Source organism: Podarcis liolepis (assembly GCF_965112155.1).
Source record: "Podarcis liolepis genome assembly, chromosome: 6".
Lineage (NCBI taxonomy): Eukaryota > Metazoa > Chordata > Lepidosauria > Squamata > Lacertidae > Podarcis > Podarcis liolepis.
In genome coordinates this window covers 43984328-44005842 of record NC_139559.1, presented here as the reverse complement: position 1 = coordinate 44005842, position 21515 = coordinate 43984328, and the positions used below count along the sequence as shown (strand labels likewise).

Here is a 21515-nt window from a genome sequence, read left to right as displayed (position 1 = left end):
TCTATAAAGGTATTAAAATAAACGGTTGAGCCCACTTTTTACATAATTTTGCAGCAGAACGGAGGTAGGTAACTTGTGGGCCTCCAGTTGTTGCTAGACTCCATCCCAGCATGGGAAGTTGTTGTGGGGGACAATACCCCATTGCAACCTCTCCACATTGCTTCTACCACAGACTACCCTCCACTGCAACTTCACCCCACCATTCCGCGCACACACACACATTGCAAACCTACACAAAGAGGCAGGAAGATTTCTCTAGCAATACAGTAAGGAATGAACTTTCATAAGGCAATAAAGGGCAACGTGGGGTGTCTGCTGTTCTCATCCTCTGCAAATTGAGACTGAAAGGGAAAGTGTACAGTGGTACCTCAGGTTAAGTACTTAATTCATTCTGGAGGTCCGTTCTTAACCTGAAAGTGTTCTTAACCTGAAGCACCACTTTAGCTAATGGGGCCTCCTGCTGCCACCGCGCCGCCAGAGCACGATTTCTGTTCTCTTCCTGAAGCAAAGTTCTTAACCTGAAGCACTATTTCTGGGTTAGCGGAGTGTGTAACCTGAAGCGTATGTAACCTGAAGCGTATGTAACCTGAGGTACCACTGTAACCACATGGAGGGTCTTCTGTAAGCAAGCATTTGTGACATTGCAAAACATCACTATTACTTGCAGGTCACAATTGTTGCAATTAAGGCATTAGTGTCAGAATCAAGACTCTTGCTGTCATATTCCAGAACTAAATGAAGAGCCAATGCATATAGCATCCACTAGGTGGCTCCCTCTGCAAACACCGAAATCCTGGTAAAAGTTCGCTTCAAAATTTAAAATACATGCATATTTACATACAACATTTTTTTCCAATTATTCCAGCTTTCCACCTCAGATGTGGGGCAGGTAAAGCTGTGGCTGCAAAGGATCAATCAGGAGTCTTAAAGTACACTCTCACTTGTTCCTTGGCAAGTGGGGGCTTAAATTTGGCACCTTTTAATTCTGGTGCCAATCGCAAGACTTGTGTGGATTGGTTAGGAAAACAGGCAATAGTGGTAAAAACTTCTAAAGTAGCTGCTGCCAAGACCCCACCCTGCACAGCCAAATCAATTACAAAGAGGATAATGAAGGAGTCTTTAGCCAGATCAGCCCTGCACCGAGAAGGGTCCTCAGTCAACTCTTTACTCAACAGCCACTTGAGCTGCCATCTCTGAGGCACGTGGAGTGATGTGATTAGCTTATGTTCTGACAAGACTGGCGATGAGACAGAGCACATCACATTAAGGGCAGTAGTAGCAAATGCCATGTGAGCAGAAGGCAGCTTATGAGGGGCCTCAGAAGAACTGCAGTGGAAGAGTCTGACGTTAAATCAACATGTCTTTGGGACCTCATATGTTAAACTCAAGCTGAGGATGTAGTTCTGTGCTCCACTTACTGAACCTTGTGACCATTTTCTTTTGCCAGGTTTGCACTTAGGGGGTGGGAGACTAGTCATGAATTGCGCTTGTGAGTTTGCATCAACAGTTTGGCTGAGGACTTTTTTTAAAGCAAGATTTTCCTGCCCTCCTATCGGAAGGGACCCCACCTCACTCCTTGCATTGCTATGTTGGCTCCCTGCATATCAGCATGGAGGACCCCTACTTTACTAATAGGGGGAGTTACAGAGATATTCATTTCGTCGCAGCAGAAATCTGATTTAAATAGCTTTCTACCCTTTTATACTAAAGGGAATACCCAGAGATGCCATTTAGAGAGTGGAAGGCTTCTCTTGCACTTCAAGCTAAGTGAGATTATTCCCCAGGGGAGCTTTAGCTCTGATCATTAGAAGGGGGCAATTAATGCTCTTAAAACACACTTGGGTTGTTTGTTTACTTGCTATTTAATTGTCGGTATATCCTTAAGTGCACACAGAATGTTTCATCTCTCTCACTCACGCTGAAACCTTCTCCCCCCCCCCCCCCAAGGAAAGCCTGATGAAAATGATGCCCTCTAGAATATCCCCAAAACACATAGGAAATATAGTTGGCCAACTGCTGATGAGCTGGAAGGATGTACTAGGTTAGGGGAATGATATCAAAAAAGAGACCTTCTGGTAAGTGAATGAGAAACGTCAACATTTATGTATTGTGGGCTTTGGTAGGAGTGGCACCTCAAACTCTACCCCCTCCATGCCCCACAGATGCAGGAGAAAATCATGTATTGATCTCCAGTGCCCAGTATTGCTGTTTCCTTACCCCACAGGGAAAGAGAGAAAGTATATAGATTTCTTCTGTACCTCAATGATCAGGGTTTTTCCAAGCGTTACTAGTTCCATAACTACTGAATGAACTGCCATTTCAACCACATTAAACAGGTGGCTCCGGTCTTTCGTTTCACTGTTTGGGGATGTATGTTGGGCTTCCCATTCGCCCCAGCAGAGCATGGTCAATGGCAATGGGTGATCAGAGTTGTAGTTCAGCAACTTCTGGACGGCCAAAGGTTCCCTGCACCTGCACTTTATCATCACTGATGACAAGTGAATCCACTACTACTTCTGCAGGTCCCATCGGGTATGGTGTAATGGAAGCAGCCAATTGAGCCTTAGGACAGCCTGGATAAGTAGCTACCCATGCAGAGATATGGAGAAAAGCCACAAGGTCACCGGCAGAAGCAAGCAGAAGAATTTCATAGCAGAGGTCCGAGATGAGATTCAGACTGGGACTTCCTGATCATAGCTCAGTCTCTTCACTATACTAGTTTTATGTCACCCTCCCTGTCTCCCTTTAGACAGTAAAGCTGCAGATAGCATGATTTTATTAAAGTCCAGAACATTTAGGTGGCTTACATGACAATCTTACATCAGATTTAAGTGCCTTACATCACAATCTTTAGAAATGAAAGTCAGGAAGCCAACTGGTACTGCCAGATCTCAAACAGCGAGGTATTAACAAATATTGTCTGTTTCTTCCCCATTCTGAGCCTTAAAACTACACATATTTAATGGGATTTGGGCTCAAATATTAAAATTGAATGGGGGGGGGTGGGAAGCAATAGGAAATGTAGCACATAACCAGTTGGACTAACTGTACACAAAACAAATTTAAATCCCTCTTTCCACACTGCTTGCTATTCATGGGCGTGCATAGATAACTTGTCAGTTTCGCAGGCCATAAAGAAAGTATGACAAAGTTATGTTCATTTGTGCATGAAAGGTAAGCCAGAGATCTGTGCCAGACGGGAGTTTTAAAGCTCTGGGACAGCCATGCCAACAGCACCACCTTGTGCTCTTAATCCTCAAGCACAATTTGTTTAAAGAGCATAAATCCATGTAAGTTTCCAGATTTGCAAGGGAAATGGTTTACCTGTAGCATCAAAGGTAGCATCACCATGCAAATTGCTGTATATTGCAATTTTGTCCCACTCTGCCCTGAAAAGGCTTGAGGTTTTCATCTCTGAAAGCTACATCTGGTGAAGTGGATGGAAAGTAGATCCCCACGTCCCCAGTTTTTGTAATTAGTTTGTCTTTCCCGTTGTTTCTTCTGCGCTATTTTGAAGACAGTCTTTCTCAAAAGTCTTCACCCTCCCTAAACATTGAATGTGTCACTTCTATAATCACTATAGCGTGGCTGTTCCTTTTGAAGTGCTTTAGTGTGCTCCCTTGTATCCCAAAAGAATCAGATGTCTCAATCAATTGTAAATAAATAAATTTTAATGATTTTTTTCCTCTGTTCCAGTCCATTATTTTATACATTTATTTATAAAACAGTAGTAACATTTCAGAATCAGAGCGTGGTGCATTTTTCTTTTTCTTTGTTTTATTAAAAACAACATTCTTTTAAAAATTTGTGACTACTTCTCAAAAAAGGCCAGCCCCTCACTTCTCACACTGGAAGAGATTTTGGTAAAGTACCTTTTATCTGTTCCAGTGGGGAGCCATATATAATATATACTTCATAGTTTATAATTAATCCTTGCTGTGTATACAATATACACAACTTCACCATATAAGTCAACAAAGCATGCTGTGCTATGGCATATACTAGCATGTAGAAACAAAGGTAAAGAGAACATATAAAAATCTTTGCCCCCAAAGTTTAAAGAAATGTGACCACTGATTTCAAGTACCTAGCATGAGACATCTCAATAGTCTAATATTTGAAAGAAAGGAACTTATGAGTACAATACTTTGTGAAAATCAGGTCCCTTTCAGTTGCTTGAGACTGATCTTATTTGCAAGCTGAGGCATCAAAAAAACTGCTAGATTTTTTTTTGGGGGGGGAGAAAACATTCTGACTTTTATCTCCAGATTCACATGTTTTTCAAAGCCTACTGGATCATGTTGAGTTGAAGATTACAAACAGATCAGACATTAAAGCTACAATCCTGTGCACAGATACCTAGAAGCAGGCCTCAATGAGCACAGTGGGATTTATCAATAAACAGCCATAGGGTTGCACTGTTAGATTGTGCAAGCCTATGCATACTTACTTGGAAGTATGTCCCATTGGACTTAAGGGGACTTACATCTGAGTAAACGGGCTCAGGATTGTGCTGTTAGACTGGGTTTGGGGGGGTTTTAAGCTCTAGTTTTGCAGATAACGTGATTTTTCTGTCCCAGATAAGGAAGAAATACAAATATGCCATAGTTTAAAATCCTGAGAAGAAAAGAGGCTGAAAACCACAGGCTTTTTGAACAAATATTACATTCACATCCTATACCTATATCTTGTAAATCAAGCACACTGCATAATGCATGTAATAACCGCGTTCTGTCTCTGCAGAAGCACTTCATGAACATGAGAGTTCTAACATGTAATATAATGAATTGAGAAAGAACCTTCCAATAAGTCATTTTCTCTATTCCTCCCCCACTCAGTCTTTTCCAGGTATCTGCACTATAACTGCTGCAGATCCTTCCAATATAGTCTTTGTACAAACGGAAGCTTTTTCTTAATACATATTATTACATGCTTAATACATTTACAATTGATTGTAAAGCACCAAACCCAACCTTATGCTCTCCTTTTGCCTCCAGGGTTTCTAATATCACCTGCATTTTCAAAATTCCCCCTCAAACTCACAACATGCACTGAACGCTTGCATTCAAGTTGCCATACATTTTACCGCCGATACCCATTGGCCTTTGGCAGGAGTTCACAATACCTCCTAGTCCAACAGTGTACAAACTGTGTCTCAAAGGGCCTACGTCTAATGCCCGCTATCCTTCCACAGACACTTGAAATAAACCAAGAGTTATGGAACCACTGTACATATGTTAGCAAAGAATGGAAAGGGTGGGGGGTTCTTCATGAAAGTCTTCCCTAACCTGGTGTTTTGGACTACAACTCCCAGCAGCCCCAACTAGCACAGCCAGTGGTGTAGCGTGGGGGGTGCAGGTGGGGCCGGCCGCACCGGGTGCAACATCTGGGGGTTAGAGTTAGGGGGCACAAATCCACGGGTTAGGGGGTGCAAATCCACGGGTTAGGGGGCACAAATTACATGCCTTGCCCCGGGTGCTAACAACCCACGCTACGCCACTGAGCACAGCCATGCTTGCTGGCTGTGAAGTGGGATCCAAAACATCTGGAGAGCACCAGGTTAATGAAGGCTGCCCTGTGTTGTCATCCAGACCATCCTTGGTTCTACCAAATTCCTCTTTAGGAAATCTGCCGAATATATATTTTATGATAAAAATATTCCAACTTTGCAAAATGCACTATGGTGCAAAATCAAGTCCGATTGGTTTTGGTCTCACATGGCTGCATTTCTAGGTATGTTCTTCTGGATGACTAAATCAGTACTTGCTACGTTAATTACCAAAGCAGCACAAGCCCTAGTCCAGCACCACTAGGCATTATCATCCATATCCCCCCTTTATGGGCAAAGCAGGAGAAGTTGCCTTACTGTGGGGAATGATGTTTTTTTAAAAAAATAGTGGGGTGGGGGTAGGGAAATGTGCTTGTTCCACTGCTAGACCTTTGAAGAAAAATACATTTAAACGGAGGAAAATAAAATAGCATTGCCTTTGTAGGAAGAAGACAGAATTGTGTTGGTTGCAATTATGTCACAAAGCATCTTCCAAGATGTGTACCATGATACTAATGTAACCTTGTAAGGCTGTGGTTGCTGTGGGCAGAGGAAAGTGCATCTCCTACATCAGTGGTTGCCAATTGGTGGTCCACAGACCCCAGGGAGTCCACATAACCCATGCAGGGGTCTGTAGCACCATCCACATAACAAAAACTACCACAGAGATATTAAAATTTTCAAAGTAGGGGATCCATAGTATTTGGGTAATTGGGAACCACTGTCCTACATGATCTGTTGATGAAAATCTGCTCAGTTCTGATTTGCTTTTTTTCTTGCCCAGATGTTCACATAGCCTTAAATCTTCTGTTCTTCTGACTGAGAAGCAACAGAAGTGAATTGGAAAACAATCAGATCAGTTTTAAATGGGTTACTGTGGCACAAAACTGTGACACTGCATGCGTTTACAGAAGGTGCTTTGTCACAAAAGGATTGCAATGTTTTCAGAATACAGATACCTCAGTGATACAAATGCTCATTGCTGTGGCACTGAAAACACTAAAACAAGCCCTGGGTGAACTTGGAGCTGAGTTGTCTAAGTGGTTTTACCAAATTCCTCATTTTTGAAATATTCCAGTCTGCTGGAGGCAGAGTCACATACTCCCCACCTGAATTTTGCTGCAGATAAAATTCAGCAGGTAGCTTGGAGAAAGAAGTACCACCTTCCCTCAACAGTGCATCTGCTGATTATGTGACTGCTGCATGGAATTTGCTTGCAAGCATGTCACATGCTTCTACTGGATAAGTGATGACTGACTAGTGATTTACTCTCCCTCCAAGCAGATACCAATTTGTGAATTTTTGGGTTGTTTATTATTTTCACTCTTTGAAGGCTGTACAATCCCTTGCTGTACAGCTCCAGCAATTGAGTAGTCATCTAGCCATTTTTTTAAAAAGTAGCAAATCCCAGAAAGGCTACACACCATTATTTTGTTTAGCTGAGTTTTTTTAAAAATATATATTTGGATGTTGTGTCCTTTCCCTCTCCTACATACGTCTACCTCCCTCATTTCTAGAGTGTGCAGATGGAACATTGTAAGAAGGTGAGTGGGGAGGACTTGCAAGAGCATCATAAATAGCTAAATATACAGCTAGGACTTTGTTTGACCGATTGTGCAGAAAGACCCTACAAAACTACAGAGGCACAGGAGACTGAAGGCACTGCTTTGTCTGAAAGGAATCTGCTGATGGCTCTTTGGCAGATGGCTCATGGTTATGGAATTGAAATCTCTACCAAAAAAATAAATGTTTCAGAGAAAAAGGAAGCTGTTACCTGAAATGCTAAAGTTAGTTCCCTTTCGTTCGGGTTTTTCCTCAGTTGTTTAATAGAGGAAGTTGTCATATAACCAGGTCAGATACTTGGGTCCATCTAGCTCAAGTCTTGTCTGCTCTGACTAGCAGGAGGCTCTTCAAGTTCTCAAGCAGAGGTCTCTTGCATCACCTCCTACTTGACCCTTTTGGGATCTTTTGCATGTAGAGCACAAGTTCTTCCACTGAACCATGGGCTCTCTAAATATGTCAATAAGCATTCTGAGAAGTCAGAGCTTCCTTTCTCCATACATCCAAAATGAGAAGCAGATTCTAGATACCGTTAAGGCATGCACACTGCAAGTCCAAAAAGACTAGACCAGATTTAAGAAGCTAAATGTAATAATCCGAACAGTATCACTTGACACTTCTCCAGGCTCACAAACACAACATGTCCATGTCCCCATGTGACTAGATTTTTCCACTTGCTTCTCCAAAATATCTCTATCACACACAGAGCAACTTAACCAAGGAACTGAAATTCAGTTGGAGCCAAAGTCTCCTAACTTCACAGGCTTGGTGACACTAGAGGCTCATCCATGACTCCTTTTGCCCTGCCACTTTCCCCCAGAGAAAACCCATGATTTAGCACAGAATCAGAACAAACAGCAACCAGGACTTCCACAGATTGCTATTTGTTCCAATTTAGTGTTAAAGAGTGGGTTTTCCGAGGGAAAGGCATGAAGGCAAAAGTGCTCAGACCCATGCTTACAAGCCCTGTGGCAGCAATCTACCCTAAGGCCACTGAACATTGATCCATCTGTGATTACTTACATTCAAGCATCACCAAACATATTGCTCTTGCCAAAACACCAGGCCAAGTGTCTGTGCAACGTACACGTGAAGCAGCTCGCAGTGCAATAGAGGATTTTCATGTGATGCAACATACAAGGTGCCAAGCAGTCAGAAAGGAGGTCCTTGCTTCTTTTGAACTTCCTGAGTTACCAGTGGGGCTGAAGAAATGTAGAGCAGACAATTCAGCCACAGCTACCAGGGTCAAGGACTGGTCAAGGACAGGTAATGTCAGGCACTAATGGGCCGGACCTGCAAAGCACCACAATTCCTAAGTGACTGGAAGGATTATTGAGCCCTGACCAAAATGCCCTGAGACACTGAAGCACTGATGGTAGGCATAAAATGTAGTTACTCTGAGACCTGCCCAAGACTGCCTGGAAGAGTGAGGTGCAGTGAACTTAGGCTGCAAAAAGAAACAGCTGGTGATCTTATCAGTTCTAGGAGATAGCAGTTGCCAAAAACTCAAATAAAGCTGTGAAGTAAACCAAGGCACACACCTTCAGAACTGATAGAATTTCTCATTCATACATTGTTTGACAATGGGGGGGGGGAGGAGATTCCTTGCTGCAATGTCTCCATCTTAATTTGAATTGTATAAGAGGGTGTCCAGGATAGGAAATGCAAGGTCAGGAGAGTTGTGTATGCTTGGGGTGTTCCCCACCACAAATATAAGTCCATGTGCAAACTACCAACTTGTGTTAACCACTTAAAAGTAGCAGGCCACAAATAATAGAAGCTTTTCATGGCATTTTGATTTGCAGTTGTTACTGGAAATAGGCGCACCAAACATTTGCACATGTAGTGGGAGAGTGACACATTCCAAAATAAAGAGGCATAAGTGAATGTATGTATGTATTGTTATTATTATGATTAATTTGATTTCTTACTCGCCCTTTGCCATAAGGTCCCAGGGCAGGTTACAGCAATTTAAAAATACAATATTAAAATCAGTTTAAAACAAATGCGCTCAGAACCACACTAGAGTTTGCACTAGCTTAGCTGAAGAAGCTTAATCAAACTGGTGCAAAGGAAGATTCTTTGAGCTCCTTTCAGGGACAAGGAGGGCTTAGGGACCCTGGTTGGAATTTGAAAGGTTCTAAAAAAATGTATTCATTTGTAGCAAAGTTACTGATGTATGGCATCCAGCACGAAGGGGCCACAGATTGAGCTGCTGCCAGTTGATTGATGGGCTGTGGCCTCAGTCCTCAACTACCATACACATGGGTGGTGGTGGGAAAGCAAACATGCAGCTGGAGATACTTTGCAAGATTTTTTTGCTGCAGCTAGCAGTGGTTTTAAATGGAAAGACAGCTTACCCATTTTGCTAGGTGAATGATGGAAATAGTTTGAAATATATTGAGGTGCACACATGCACGCCATGTGGCTACCCAGGATGACAGTCAAAAAGATTAAAATGGAGGATGGACACAAGCCAAAATTAGCCATCAACAGGCCGAGCTTTGGACAACTCAGACTAAAGGTCTAAACGAAATCTAATGGAGTGTGCATTTTGAAAGCCGTCAAAAAGTTAATTAAGGCTGCCATTATCCCACTTGGGCTTCTGACTTTAGCAAAAGCTCTGCAAGAGCAATCACATTATCCTTCCATCTCTCCAAAGAATTGATACAAAATCACCACCCATCACACCACACTGATAAGTGGTAGCACCTCACTATCGTGCAGGGTCTACTGGATATCCCTGCCCTGTACAGTGGTACCTCTGGTTACGAAAGGAATCCGTTCCGGAGGTCCGTTCACAACCGGAAACAGTTTTCAACCTGAGGCGTGCTTTCACTAATGGTGCCCCGGCACGCGATTTCAGCTCGCATCCTGGGGCAAAGTTAGCAACCAGGAGCGGCTACTTCTGGGTTAGTGGACCTCATAACCAGAAGCGTTCGTGACCAGAGGTACCACTGTATAAGGAAAGGAGCCCCAATATGGGAGTTTTATTTATTTAGCGAACTTATATCCCGCCTTTAAGAAAAAACAGTTTCTCATAAGGCGGTGGTTAAAAAGGAACGGGGGGCACAGTGAGGCTTAAGGGATGTGCTAGTCCTCAAGAAGAAAAAGAGATTAGCACCAAGCCTTGGTTAAAGCTGCTTCTCAAACAGGACAAGCTGCCACCCAGCCGTCAACACTAAAATCACATTGTTGCATAAATGCTCAAACTGGATCTGCAGGACACGTAGTATTAAAGGCACAGGGCCCTGAGATACACCTGCAGGGATCTGAAAGGCCATAAAGGGGTCATAAGAAAACCATGATCATCCCGTGGTCACGGCAGAGGAGGCAAGGCTGCTTGGGGGTGGGGGGGTGTTTGGCAAATCAAGGCAGAAGAGAAACTTGGGGGTAACATTCCAAGAGCTGGGGTGAGCTTTGTGCGGAGCATTTCCTACCCCATGCGCGCACACAAACAGAATTTCTGTTCAGTCTCATATGCCCTTTGAGTAAGCCTGCAGGGATAAGGCAGAGGGACGAATCTTCAGAAAACAAACAATATTTTGACTCCAAGTCTTTTCTGCCTTAGAAGCTTCTCATCACAGCATATCTGTGTCCTCCATGCTGAAGCTGCTTCTGCGACTGCTAGCCTTTGAAGCCTCCGGGGACACGGCAGAGAACAAGGGGTCAGACGCCATGGGCAGCATGGTATCCTCCATCAGCATCAAGTCCAGCTCCTTCTTGGACAGGGAAGGGAAGGAGACGTTTTGGCTGGGGTCCAGAGGGTCGTGGAAGCCTCTCGAGTTGTCGTCAAAGCTCAGGCCGTGAGTGAAGTCCAGCTGGTGGTAAGGGGACTGAGGAGGAGCAAAGTGAGGCTGGTGCTGCTGAGCCTCCTGCTCAGGATGGAGTGGCGGCTGCGGTGGCGGCTGGATCTCTGTTGTGTCCTCTTCTCCAGGGGTTTCTTGCTTCACAACTTGCTGAGCGAGTTCAGCCATGTTCAAGCCAGAAGGTGAAGCAGTTGGAAGGCCATGGACTCGGGCCTGCATCTCCAGCTCCTTTAGGACAAGGCACACAAACATGACAACAATCCAACAGGTGAGCAAGCAACATGATCTCCAGCCACCCACCCAAAGTTCTAATAGGCATTACTAATGGCAGTAATGCTTTCACGTGGGTGAAGGCCACAGTAAGAATCAGCTTTGCGGCCAAGGTTGAGAAGCTCTTTCATCTATTCCCTGAGCACAAGATTATGAGACCAGGCTACCAACTGGAACGGGGGTAGGGATGAGGAAAATGGTGGTTGCAGGAATGAATGGGTAAAAGGAAGGCAGTTGCTATATGCACGTAAGAGATTTAGGAGGTGTGAGCACAAGACAAAAAGATGGGGACTCACCTGTATGCGGAGCCAGAGCTGCTTGTTTGCCATTTCCAGGTGCCGAGAATGATTCTCAAGATCTCGTGACCTTTGCAAGTCTTTCTGCATCCTCCTGATGTAATCAACAGAAGCTTTCAGGATTGTCCCTTTGTTCCAGCGCACATCCCTGGGAAAAGACATAGGAGCAGAATGTTAAGAGAATAAAAGGATGACTTCAGATTTAGGAAAGTTCTGGAGGCAATTATGCTCAGAGCATAATTAGTGTTTAAACACAAATGAAGGGGGGAAAGCTCAAACATTTGTGCCATTATACTAAATTTTATCTGCCTTTAACAAATCTTTTCTTTAAGGCTTAAAGAAGTTTGGAATTTTAGCTGAGACAAAAGGTGTGTTGTGAATATTTGGGAGGCAGAAGTGAAAGTAGTGTTTTCAATGAATATGGAAAAATGATTTCCTAGAAGGCTTTATTCCCGTTGCCTGTTTCAGAGCATAAGGTCCTTCGTGGCTCTTCAGGAGGCATTAGGATAATTGAACATTTGAGCACAACTTACAGGTCTCCAGCTTTGGGGATCAGCATTCCTAGTTCTTTAATGCGATCATTGATGTTGAACCTTCGTCTTCTTTCAACTAAGAGAAAAAGAAAAATAGTGGGAAAATGGAATATTTATTAAAGTATACAATAAAAATGAACACAAAGGTGCCAAAATAAATGAATAAATATCATCTGATGAAAGAAATTATAAATCAATTAAGAACTGTATCTAATGTTGCCGTTCTACTCACTCAAGGGAGTTCAACCTATGCAGCAGAACTCCCCCTCCTCTCCCTTGTAGCACCCCCACACCCTCAGAATCTTTTTAACAAGTTTGGGGGACCCTCTGGAGTAGTTTTGGGAGGTATGTGGGGGAGAGGAGAAGGAAGTCTCATTGTGCAAGTGTAACACTGCCTGTGCAGCCTTGGATACAATCCTAAAGCTGCATATATTTGCATCCAAAAACACACACACTGTGACTGTGTGCATACACATTTGCAAGTATATGCAGTGTGCATAACAAAAAAAGCAGTTTTGGTGTAGCTGAAAGAAGGACATAATTAGAGACAGAGTTAGCCAATAGGATAGAAATAACTTGCAGTTTAGAATGCCTTTTTCTGGCTGGCTGTTTTAGCTAATGGATCCTCTGTCTGTTTGGAGTTAATATGCTAATTGTTTTCATTTATACTCTGCTTGCATATTTTTAAATAAACCAATCCAAATATTATACTACATATGTCCAGCAATTTCTCCTCCAAAAAAATCCAGGTAACACCGTGACTAAAATGGTTATTCCCCAAATTGACTACATTGCTTTCTTTCTTTATCCCAAGAGCAGCAGCACCGAACTGATTATCTTCCATTCTTATAGCTAATTATATTAAAACAGGTGTCTGCTTTTGAAATGAAATGTAAGAAGAAATGCAAAGTTGCAGTTGCTGATTTCTTCCAGATCAAGGCAGCACAATTACATGAATCCATGTTTTAGCAGTGTTGGAAATAGCTGCCCACCTCCAAACCCCATGCCTTCTATGAACCACTCAGGTGATAAAAAAGGCTTGCTGAATACATGAACACCCTTTTGTTCCAAGTTGAATGGCTGACGGTGGAAGACTAAAACACAAAAAGTCCACATGAAGACAGACCCAGCTCTGTGCATTTGCAACAGGTACAGAGTGTTCCTAACACCTCCACGTTCTGGAGTCCTTCTCTGCACCAAGACAGTCAGATACTTGCATTAACAAAGAAGTGAAATTTAAAGACTCCTGCAAGACAGTATTGCTTCTGAAAGAAGCCAGTACACACTGGGTTGCCACACTGCCCATGAAAGAGAGAGATTTATCATATCTTCTCTAGAAGGAATAAGGAGGAACAGAGCAGGGATCACTGAAGACAATTTGGGAAGACGTTCAGACCACATGGTTTTAACCAAGCACCACTCACTCAGATTGTGATTGTCCTTCTTCTGGCGTTCCTTAGCCAATGCACGGTTCTCTGCATCTAGAGACAAAAGACCAAGCTGTCAAGCAAAGCAGTGGGTCAAGAGAAACAGGAGTGCTGTTGCACATGTGCATGTGCATATATGCTCACGTGCGCACATGAAAAAAGACTTCCCAGTGACCTACACCCTGAGTCAAAGCTGGGGCTGGATATGGCCCCAACAAATCAATTCAGGCATGGATCCACGGATCATAAGCCCTGCCAAGTTACCCGTGAGCTCTCTCTTCTGCGTCAGATCTGCTGGGCAGGAGCTGCTGGTCATGCCCACCACAGAGGGTGTCATCTGAAGATCGCTGCTATACACATTCATGTGGCTGCTGGACAATGGCAGCTGGAAAACAAAGGAAAGGAACAAAACACTTTTTTAAAAATTGCATAGGAATAACATACAACAGAATGGAAGGAGCAAAGAAATAGGATTCCAGCCAGATGCAAAGTATCATAGTAAAATCACAGTATTGTAGAGTTGGGAAAAACCATGAGGGTCATCTAGTCCAACCCCCTGCAGTGGAGGAATAATTTGCCCAACGTGGGGCTCAAACCCATGACCTTGAGATCAAGAGTTTCATGCTCTACTGACTGAGCTCCTGGTTACAAAGTGGGGGGTGCCCTCCAGATGTTGTCAGACCACAGCTCCATGACCACTTTGGGACTTCTTGAAATATAAAGTGGTATACAGGTTAAATAAATAAATAAATTGGCCACGCTGGCTGGGACCTGGGAGTCCAACAACTTCTAGAGGGCATTGTTCTGGCGCCTTCTGATTTAGAGACAGCCAGTTTCATCCCAGTGATGTGAATCCAAGAAAACTATATTGACTGCCAGGGTTTAAAAAATATTTGAGACTCCACAGCCGCTAATGTTGTAGCAGGGTATGTTGCTGTCCAAACTAGCATGCCAATAGGCCCACAGCATGGACATAGTGCAGCTTATTTCCCCCCATTAGGATAGTTTTCATAGTTTGACCACCATTCATCCAGGAGATGATGATCTTGTAGCTTTCCTTCCTCCATCATTCCCTCCCTTTCTGACAACAAGAAGCAAAAAACCAGAGATACTCACAGTATTTGGCATATGAATTTCTGGATTAATGCACCCCACAGTAGTTGTCAGCTGCATTATGTCTTCAATGACGTCATCTATCTGGAAGGAAAAGTAGCCTTTGAGATATAAGAATCATTTCCTCTATCCTGTCAATGCTGACTTTTTCACTAAAAATCCATGTACACAGACATGAGAAAAACAACTGCAGATTTAATTGAGTCTTATAAAGGTTTGCTTCTTTCATGTGTTCCTACAGCATCTCCTACCAAAAAAGAATGGAGATGAAAGTTTCCCCACAGTCAACATATTCCTTTATTACAGTTCCTACAGTGATATAAAAACCTGACTTCCGTTTTGTCCCTTTTCTAAAACTTGAAGCTGCAAAACTAGGAGAATCATGTGGTGCAACTATATAGTGGAACCTTCTCAATTCAGTTTGCAGAAAGGGGAGGTGGTTGCAGGCTTGAATTCTCCCCCACAACAAATGCTTCTACTTCCTATAATACTTCCTACTGTACAGTCCCAGGAAAAGTGCAACTGGATTCAGAATTATCTCCCAACCCTCCCAAAAGATCCGCCGTTCCCCAGGAATAGAAGCCACTCACTCACCTCCCTTTCTGGGTTGGAGCCAATGTTGAGCATTGCCATTGGGCTGTTGGGGGTGCTGTTGCCGGCAGAGGAGGGCATGACATGGCTTGGCCTCACGCCAGGCGAGACAGAAGGAGGAGGCTTAGGAGACGGAGCGCTGAGCAGTGGAGCAAACTTGTTCCCATAGGTTTCAGACAGGAATTCTTGGACCTTCTTGTCTCGTGACCGTTGCAGGTGGTATGTGGTAGGGTTCTCCAGGAAGGACTGAACCTGAAAGCGTCCAGGAAAAAGGAGAGGAAAGAGGCAGAAGCAGAGGGCTGTCATATAAAAAGTAGCAGGAGATTTCAACTGAGCAGCTCTTCAGGAACAAAAATGCTTTATTTTCTTATATAGTATTGACTCCACATGACTATGGCTTGCCTGAACCGCTCCGCCCTCATTTTGAATCGTAACCATACTCAAAACTGTGTGTAATTGCAATTGTTCACATTTTCCTCTACCTCTGTCTATCCCTTTTGGAACCCCTCACAATCTCTTTCTCTTTTTTTAACCACACTGAACAATTTGGCATCGTCTGCAAACTTTAGCTCACTGCTGAGCCCTAACTCTCTAGATCATCAGTGAACAAGTTCAACAGCACAGGTCCCAAAATACTGATTCTTCTGGGACTCACTTTCTACAACCCTCCATTGGGAGATGTATTTCCACAGGCTGTGGCTCAACCAGGAGGAGCTCATCCTAAGATTTAAGCAGACAGGCTGGTCTGCATAGATTCAGGTCTTCTCGAGTTGTTCAGGGCTTTATACGTCAACAAAAGAATCTTAAAACTGGCCCAGTAGCAAATGGGCAGCCAGTGTCAATCTTTCAGCAGAGGTTTTGCAGGACTGCAATAGGCTGCTCCCATTAGCAGCCTAACAACCGCATTTTCTACAAGCTGCCCAACATAGAGCACACTACAAGAGCCCAGTTATCTGCACGTGGATCACTATGGCCGAGCTATCCCTGTCCATTACTTGTTGATTTGCAAACACAAGACATCCATCTATGCAATTTCCATAGCATAAATAGTGGCTTCCCCGCTAGGGATTGCCAAGACTTTTATTTACAGTGGTGCCTCGCAAGACGAAATTAATTCGTTCCGCAAGTCTCTTCGTCTTGTGGTTTTTTCGTCTTGCGATGCACGGTTTCCCATAGGAATGCATTGAAAATCAATTAATGCGTTCCTAGGGAAACCGCCTTCAGACCAGGTCCGGGGACAGTCTGTCCCCGGACCTCTTCTGAAGGCTGGGGGGGGGGGACAAGGGCTTTTCTTCCCACCCCCAGCATTTTAAAAAACCCTGGGACAGCGGAGGACTTCTCCGCTGTCCGGGGCGATCTTAAAATGCTGGCGGGTGGCATTTTAAAATCGCCCCGGACAGCGGAGGACTTCTCCGCTGTCCGGGGTGATTTAAAAGCCCCTGGGAAGGCAGGCAGGGGGACAAAGACTTTCGCCCCCTGCCCGCCTTCAGAAGGTGTTCCCGCCCCCCGCTTCGGAACAGCGTTCCGAAGTGGGGCGGCTGGGGCAGGTCTTCCCGCCCCCCCTTCCCGCTTCGGAACAGCGTTCCGAAGTGGGGCGGCTGGGGCAGATGTCCCCGCCCCCCTCCCCGCTTCGGAACAGCATTTTAAAACCTCCCCGGGACCCCCCGCTGCTTTCCCCGGAGTGCTTTTAAACGCGGGCGGCGGTGAGGGAATCCCTTGGCCCCCCGCTGGACTTCAAAAGAGCTTCGGGAAGTCCAGCGGGGGGCCAAGGGATTCCCTCCCAGCCGCCCGCATTTAAAAGCACTCGGGGAAAGCTGCGAAGTGCGCTGCTTTCCCCGAGCGCTTCTAAATGCGGGCGGCGGTGAGGGAATCCCTTGGCCCCCCGCTGGACTTCAAAAGAGCTTCGGGAAGTCCAGCGGGGGGCCAAGGGATTCCCTCCCAGCCGCCCGCATTTAAAAGCACTCCGGGGAAAGCTGCGAAGTGCGCTGCTTTCCCCGAGCGCTTCTAAATGCGGGCGGCGGTGAGGGAATCCCTTGGCCCCCCGCTGGACTTCAAAAGAGCTTCAGGAAGTCCAGCGGGGGGCCAAGGGATTCCCTCCCAGCCGCCCGCATTTAAAAGCACTCGGGGAAAGCTGCGAAGTGCGCTGCTTTCCCCGAGCGCTTCTAAATGCGGGCGGCGGTGAGGGAATCCCTTGGCCCCCCGCTGGACTTCAAAAGAGCTTCGGGAAGTCCAGCGGGGGGCCAAGGGATTCCCTCCCAGCTGCCCGCATTTAAAAGCACTCGGGGAAAGCTGCGAAGTGCACTGCTTTCCCCGAGCGCTTCTAAATGCGGGCGGCGGTGAGGGAATCCCTTGGCCCCCCGCCGGACTTCAAAAGAGCTTCGGGAAGTCCAGCGGGGGGCCAAGGGATTCCCTCCCAGCCGCCCGCATTTAAAAGCACTCCGGGGAAAGCTGCGAAGTGCGCTGCTTTCCCCGAGCGCTTCTAAATGCGCTGCGCTTCCCCGCTGTCCCAGAGATTTCCCTATGGGCTTTCGTCTTGCGAAGCAAGCCCATAGGGAAATTCGTTTTGCGAAGCGCCTCCAAAACGGAAAACCCTTTCGTCTAGCGGGTTTTCCGTCTTGCGAGGCGTTCGTCTTGCGGGGCACCACTGTACTTGAGCTGTACCTTTAAGACTTCTCCCGGCACAGACGGTGGTGACTGGAAATGAACTGGTGTGTTGATGGCAGGGGTTGGAGCCATTGGCATCTGCTGCTGTTGCTGCATGTAATGCATCATTGCCTGCTGCTGCATGCGCTCCCGCTGCTCCTCTTGCTGGACTTGCTCTCGCATGAGCTGCATCCGCAAGCCAATTCGCGACGCCATGGCGGGTATTTTGGATCTATCAGCGTTTCCCACAGAACACTTAAAATCCTGAGAAGGAAAGTGGAAGGATTTAGGCACAAGCATTCAGCATCAAAAGAAGGCTATAAAATGTGGCCTTTGCCCTTATAGCAGAAATATGGCCATGGAATGCGAAATATGCATCTGAATTTTACCAAGACTGAAAGTTGCTTAGCATAAGTGATTCTAATAGGTACAGCAGCAGCAAAATTCTTGGCTTGACTGTGTTAATGGACTTGAGCTTAGTGTGGACACTCTATGACCCCATGGTTGCTTTATGTATCTTTTCTAACATCTTTTGTCATCTATGCGAAGCTGACCAGAGCCAAATACGTAATTCTTTTTTCACTGAACTTTCCCAAATATCAAGTATAATGGCAATTAAAAGCTAGGCAAGATAAGTGTTGCATGAGCTGAACTGCTATGTCAATTCAGAGTTTCTTGCAGGAGCTCAGATCATTCCATTCTTTGGAGGTCTTTAAGCAGAGGCTTGACAACCATATGTCAGGAGTGCTCTGATGGTGTTTCCTGCTTGGCAGGGGGTTGGACTCGATGGCCCTTGTGGTCTCTTCCAACTCTGTGATTCTATGATTCTATGATTCTATAAGATGTTTTTCTAGATCCTAGTTGCACATGAACTACAATCAGAAACTACAAAACGAGAGCAGAACAATAACATATTTTAAGTATAACAACATGAAGCACATTACTTCATGTAATGTGTTTTGCTTTTTACATGCACATTTGAATGAATGCTTGTATTCTATAAGTATTCTAATTTTATGGATTTTAGATGTTTGGGGTGGGGGATGGGGAATACAGCCCTTGGCTGACATTCATGTGACTCTTGGTCTAAATTCACAAGGGTAGGACAAGCACATATGGACAGAAAGACACATTTAGGCTCTATATCAGACATAATTGCAAACAGTGACTATAATGTTTTTGTTCCATTAGATGAAGTGAACTTGCAAAAAGGAGCAGGTGGTCATGTTTCTTTGGCTGTACTGGTCTCTCTCCTCCCCTCAATTTATATGATTCTTGGTGCCCCCCCAAAAAAAAACACCCCCCCACAAATATTTCTTATTTTCACAATAGTTCCTTTTGTTACAGTTGCATTTTTATGGATCTTCTCAGTAGGCAGCCACTGCATGTCTACTCAGAAGGCTTGTCCACACTTCCACTTGCCCTAACCCCTTCCTCCTGGGGAAATCCACTCTTTACTGCTGAATCAGAGCAAGCTGTGGGGCAAACAGAAAACTGCTTGGACCTGTGCTTTCCAGGCATGGGACAAGTGAAGTGTGTCATGACCAGAATTAAGTCCAGCTGATTTCAATGGGAACTTCGCCTACCAAAAAGAATACAGGTTTGCAGTGCCGGTTCAATAACAGCCACACAATTGCTCTTTCAAGATGTGTGTTAACAACCTAAACAAGAAATCACAGGCACTCCTGAAGTCAGGAACAAACTTTCCAGATCACCAGTGCTTTTCAAAGACTGGACTTGGTTCTGTGATGGCAAGTTAAATGGTTTACTTTAATTTCTTCTTCTTCTTCTTCTTAAATTTATATAGCCATCTATCAATAAATAGCTTACAAGCAAAACAATGCTAAAAACAAAACACCATATCATAATTAAAATCAACAACAAGAAAAACAGCAGCTTCCCCACCAAAAAACTTTCATTAAAGCAGAGACAACGTAACACAGCCCTCATTTAAAATGTCTGAATGAGCTATAGCTATCTTTCATGAATTCTTGCTCTCCTTTCAAAAAACACAACCACAAAAACTGCTAACAAAATGGTGTTCCCAGTGTTGGCCTCCTCATTCACTCACTTAAAAAATAATAAGTTTAACATCAAAGTGAGTTAATGATCCCCTTTCCTTCTACATTAATCTTTGCCCTGTAATGACCCGGAAAATGGAAACCCACTGCCCTCATTCAGATTTCTTATCATCTCCGGTCAGGTGACAAGAAGTGTATATTAAACTTTGCTGAATGAAGGCAGAGGTGGTTCCCCGAGTCCCTGGACTCCAAACATGAGAGACAGATGGAATTCAAGGGAGATAAGGGCCTTGTTTGCTCTGGCATGAGGATGAAATATGGTTCACTACTTAGAGAACTGCAGTCCTGCCACTTCTTCCCATGTTAGGGATAATAGCGCCCAGCCTATGCCAGGATCACGAAAAGATGCTCAGGCTGCAAATAAAGAAAAACACCAAAGATAAAACTGTACTGATTAGATGCAACCAATTTGCTGGAATATTTTGCTAGAGAAGTAAGGGATTAAGCACATTTTGATCAGCTAATAAGAATAATAATACAAGCAGTTAGGAGAGGGCAAATACTTGTTTGCTACTACCCAGGAGTGAGGACTAGATCTAAGGGGCTTAAGTTTATTGAGGATAGAGTTCAGTTGAGCAGTAAGGGAATTTCAACAATGGAACCAATTACCTAGAGGGGTGGTGGCCTCTCTGTTGTCCACTGCCCCCCACCTGCCAAAAATTCCATCAATCTCCCATCCAGCAAACTTGTCTCTCATATTCCAGTGGTCTCCAATAGAGGTAGTAATTTTGACTGTCAAACCAGGACCATTTCGGGGGCAAATCAATTCTATCGAACAAAGCCCAGTGCGATGAAGTCCATAGTACAGGTAGGAAGCAGAGGCGGGGAATCCGTGGCTTGGCCAAGGTCCACAGCAAACTGATGACTGGGGTGACATTTGAATATCCTTCTTAAATTGTGGCATCTAGAACTGGACACTATATTCCAGGTGTGGTCTGACCAATGCTACACTGGAAAAAATTGTATCTGAGGTTATTTCCTGGAATAAGCAGCTGATGTATCAGGCATGCAGGGCGCTTTTGATGGTTAAAAAATAAATAAATTCATTTAGGTTTAACCCATCCTATGCCTTACTTAGGCTTAGGGAAGCTAGCAACCATATGTAAGCTCTTATAGCGAATATGCTTTCAGAGCAATTTTGCATGGCCTCCTCAGCACTTCAGAGGAAGAATCCAGCTGCTTTTTCAGATTCCTAAATATGTAAGCAGGAGTTTACACCCTGCTGGTTAAGCTTTTGTCCTCAAAGCACCTCAGCTCTTTTACTAGCTGCCTTCTTCAGTCAGGGAGTGTGAAGAGCTTACAGGCCCTATCTGGGCATAGATAAAGTGATCATATTCCTTCTTGCTGTCATAACACAGGCAGTACATAACAACTGGCACACGATGGTTAGCTTATTCATAGACTACAGCCACTCTGGCTCAGAAATCAGCTTAACCTCAAACAAACTGAAACAAGAACATTCCTTACACCATAGGAATATATGTTCCAACTTGTGTGATAAGTCTCCCAAATTCATACCTGGGAAACTCTCCCAGGATCCTCCTTATGACCTCTCTAGTTTTTTCATTCTCTTCAGTATAGCACCCAGTATCTCTTGAAATATAGCGGGCGCTCGGGTTGCGAACATGATCCGTGTGGGGTGCA

At 44.5% G+C, this 21515-nt stretch overlaps 1 protein-coding gene across 3 annotated transcripts in view; it reads right to left on the bottom strand.

Annotated features, from left to right (window-relative positions):
• Nucleotides 1-3653: 3653 nt before the first annotated feature.
• The window catches only part of TFEB (transcription factor EB), a 73225-nt gene continuing 55363 nt past the window's right edge, over nucleotides 3654-21515 (bottom strand). For 2 of the 3 annotated variants that reach the window (XM_083510838.1, XM_083510840.1), the window contains exons 3-11: nucleotides 17809-18054; nucleotides 15151-15399; nucleotides 14560-14640; nucleotides 13708-13828; nucleotides 13441-13497; nucleotides 12017-12092; nucleotides 11484-11631; nucleotides 5501-11145; nucleotides 3654-5323 (exon numbers count right to left, since the gene is read on the bottom strand). In XM_083510838.1, coding sequence (XP_083366964.1) covers nucleotides 10690-11145; nucleotides 11484-11631; nucleotides 12017-12092; nucleotides 13441-13497; nucleotides 13708-13828; nucleotides 14560-14640; nucleotides 15151-15399; nucleotides 17809-18006 — 1386 coding nt within the window. In that variant the 5' untranslated portion in view covers nucleotides 18007-18054 and the 3' untranslated portion in view covers nucleotides 3654-5323; nucleotides 5501-10689. The remainder of the gene's footprint in view (nucleotides 5324-5500; nucleotides 11146-11483; nucleotides 11632-12016; nucleotides 12093-13440; nucleotides 13498-13707; nucleotides 13829-14559; nucleotides 14641-15150; nucleotides 15400-17808; nucleotides 18055-21515) is intronic. The other variant, XM_083510839.1, reaches the window with a different exon arrangement.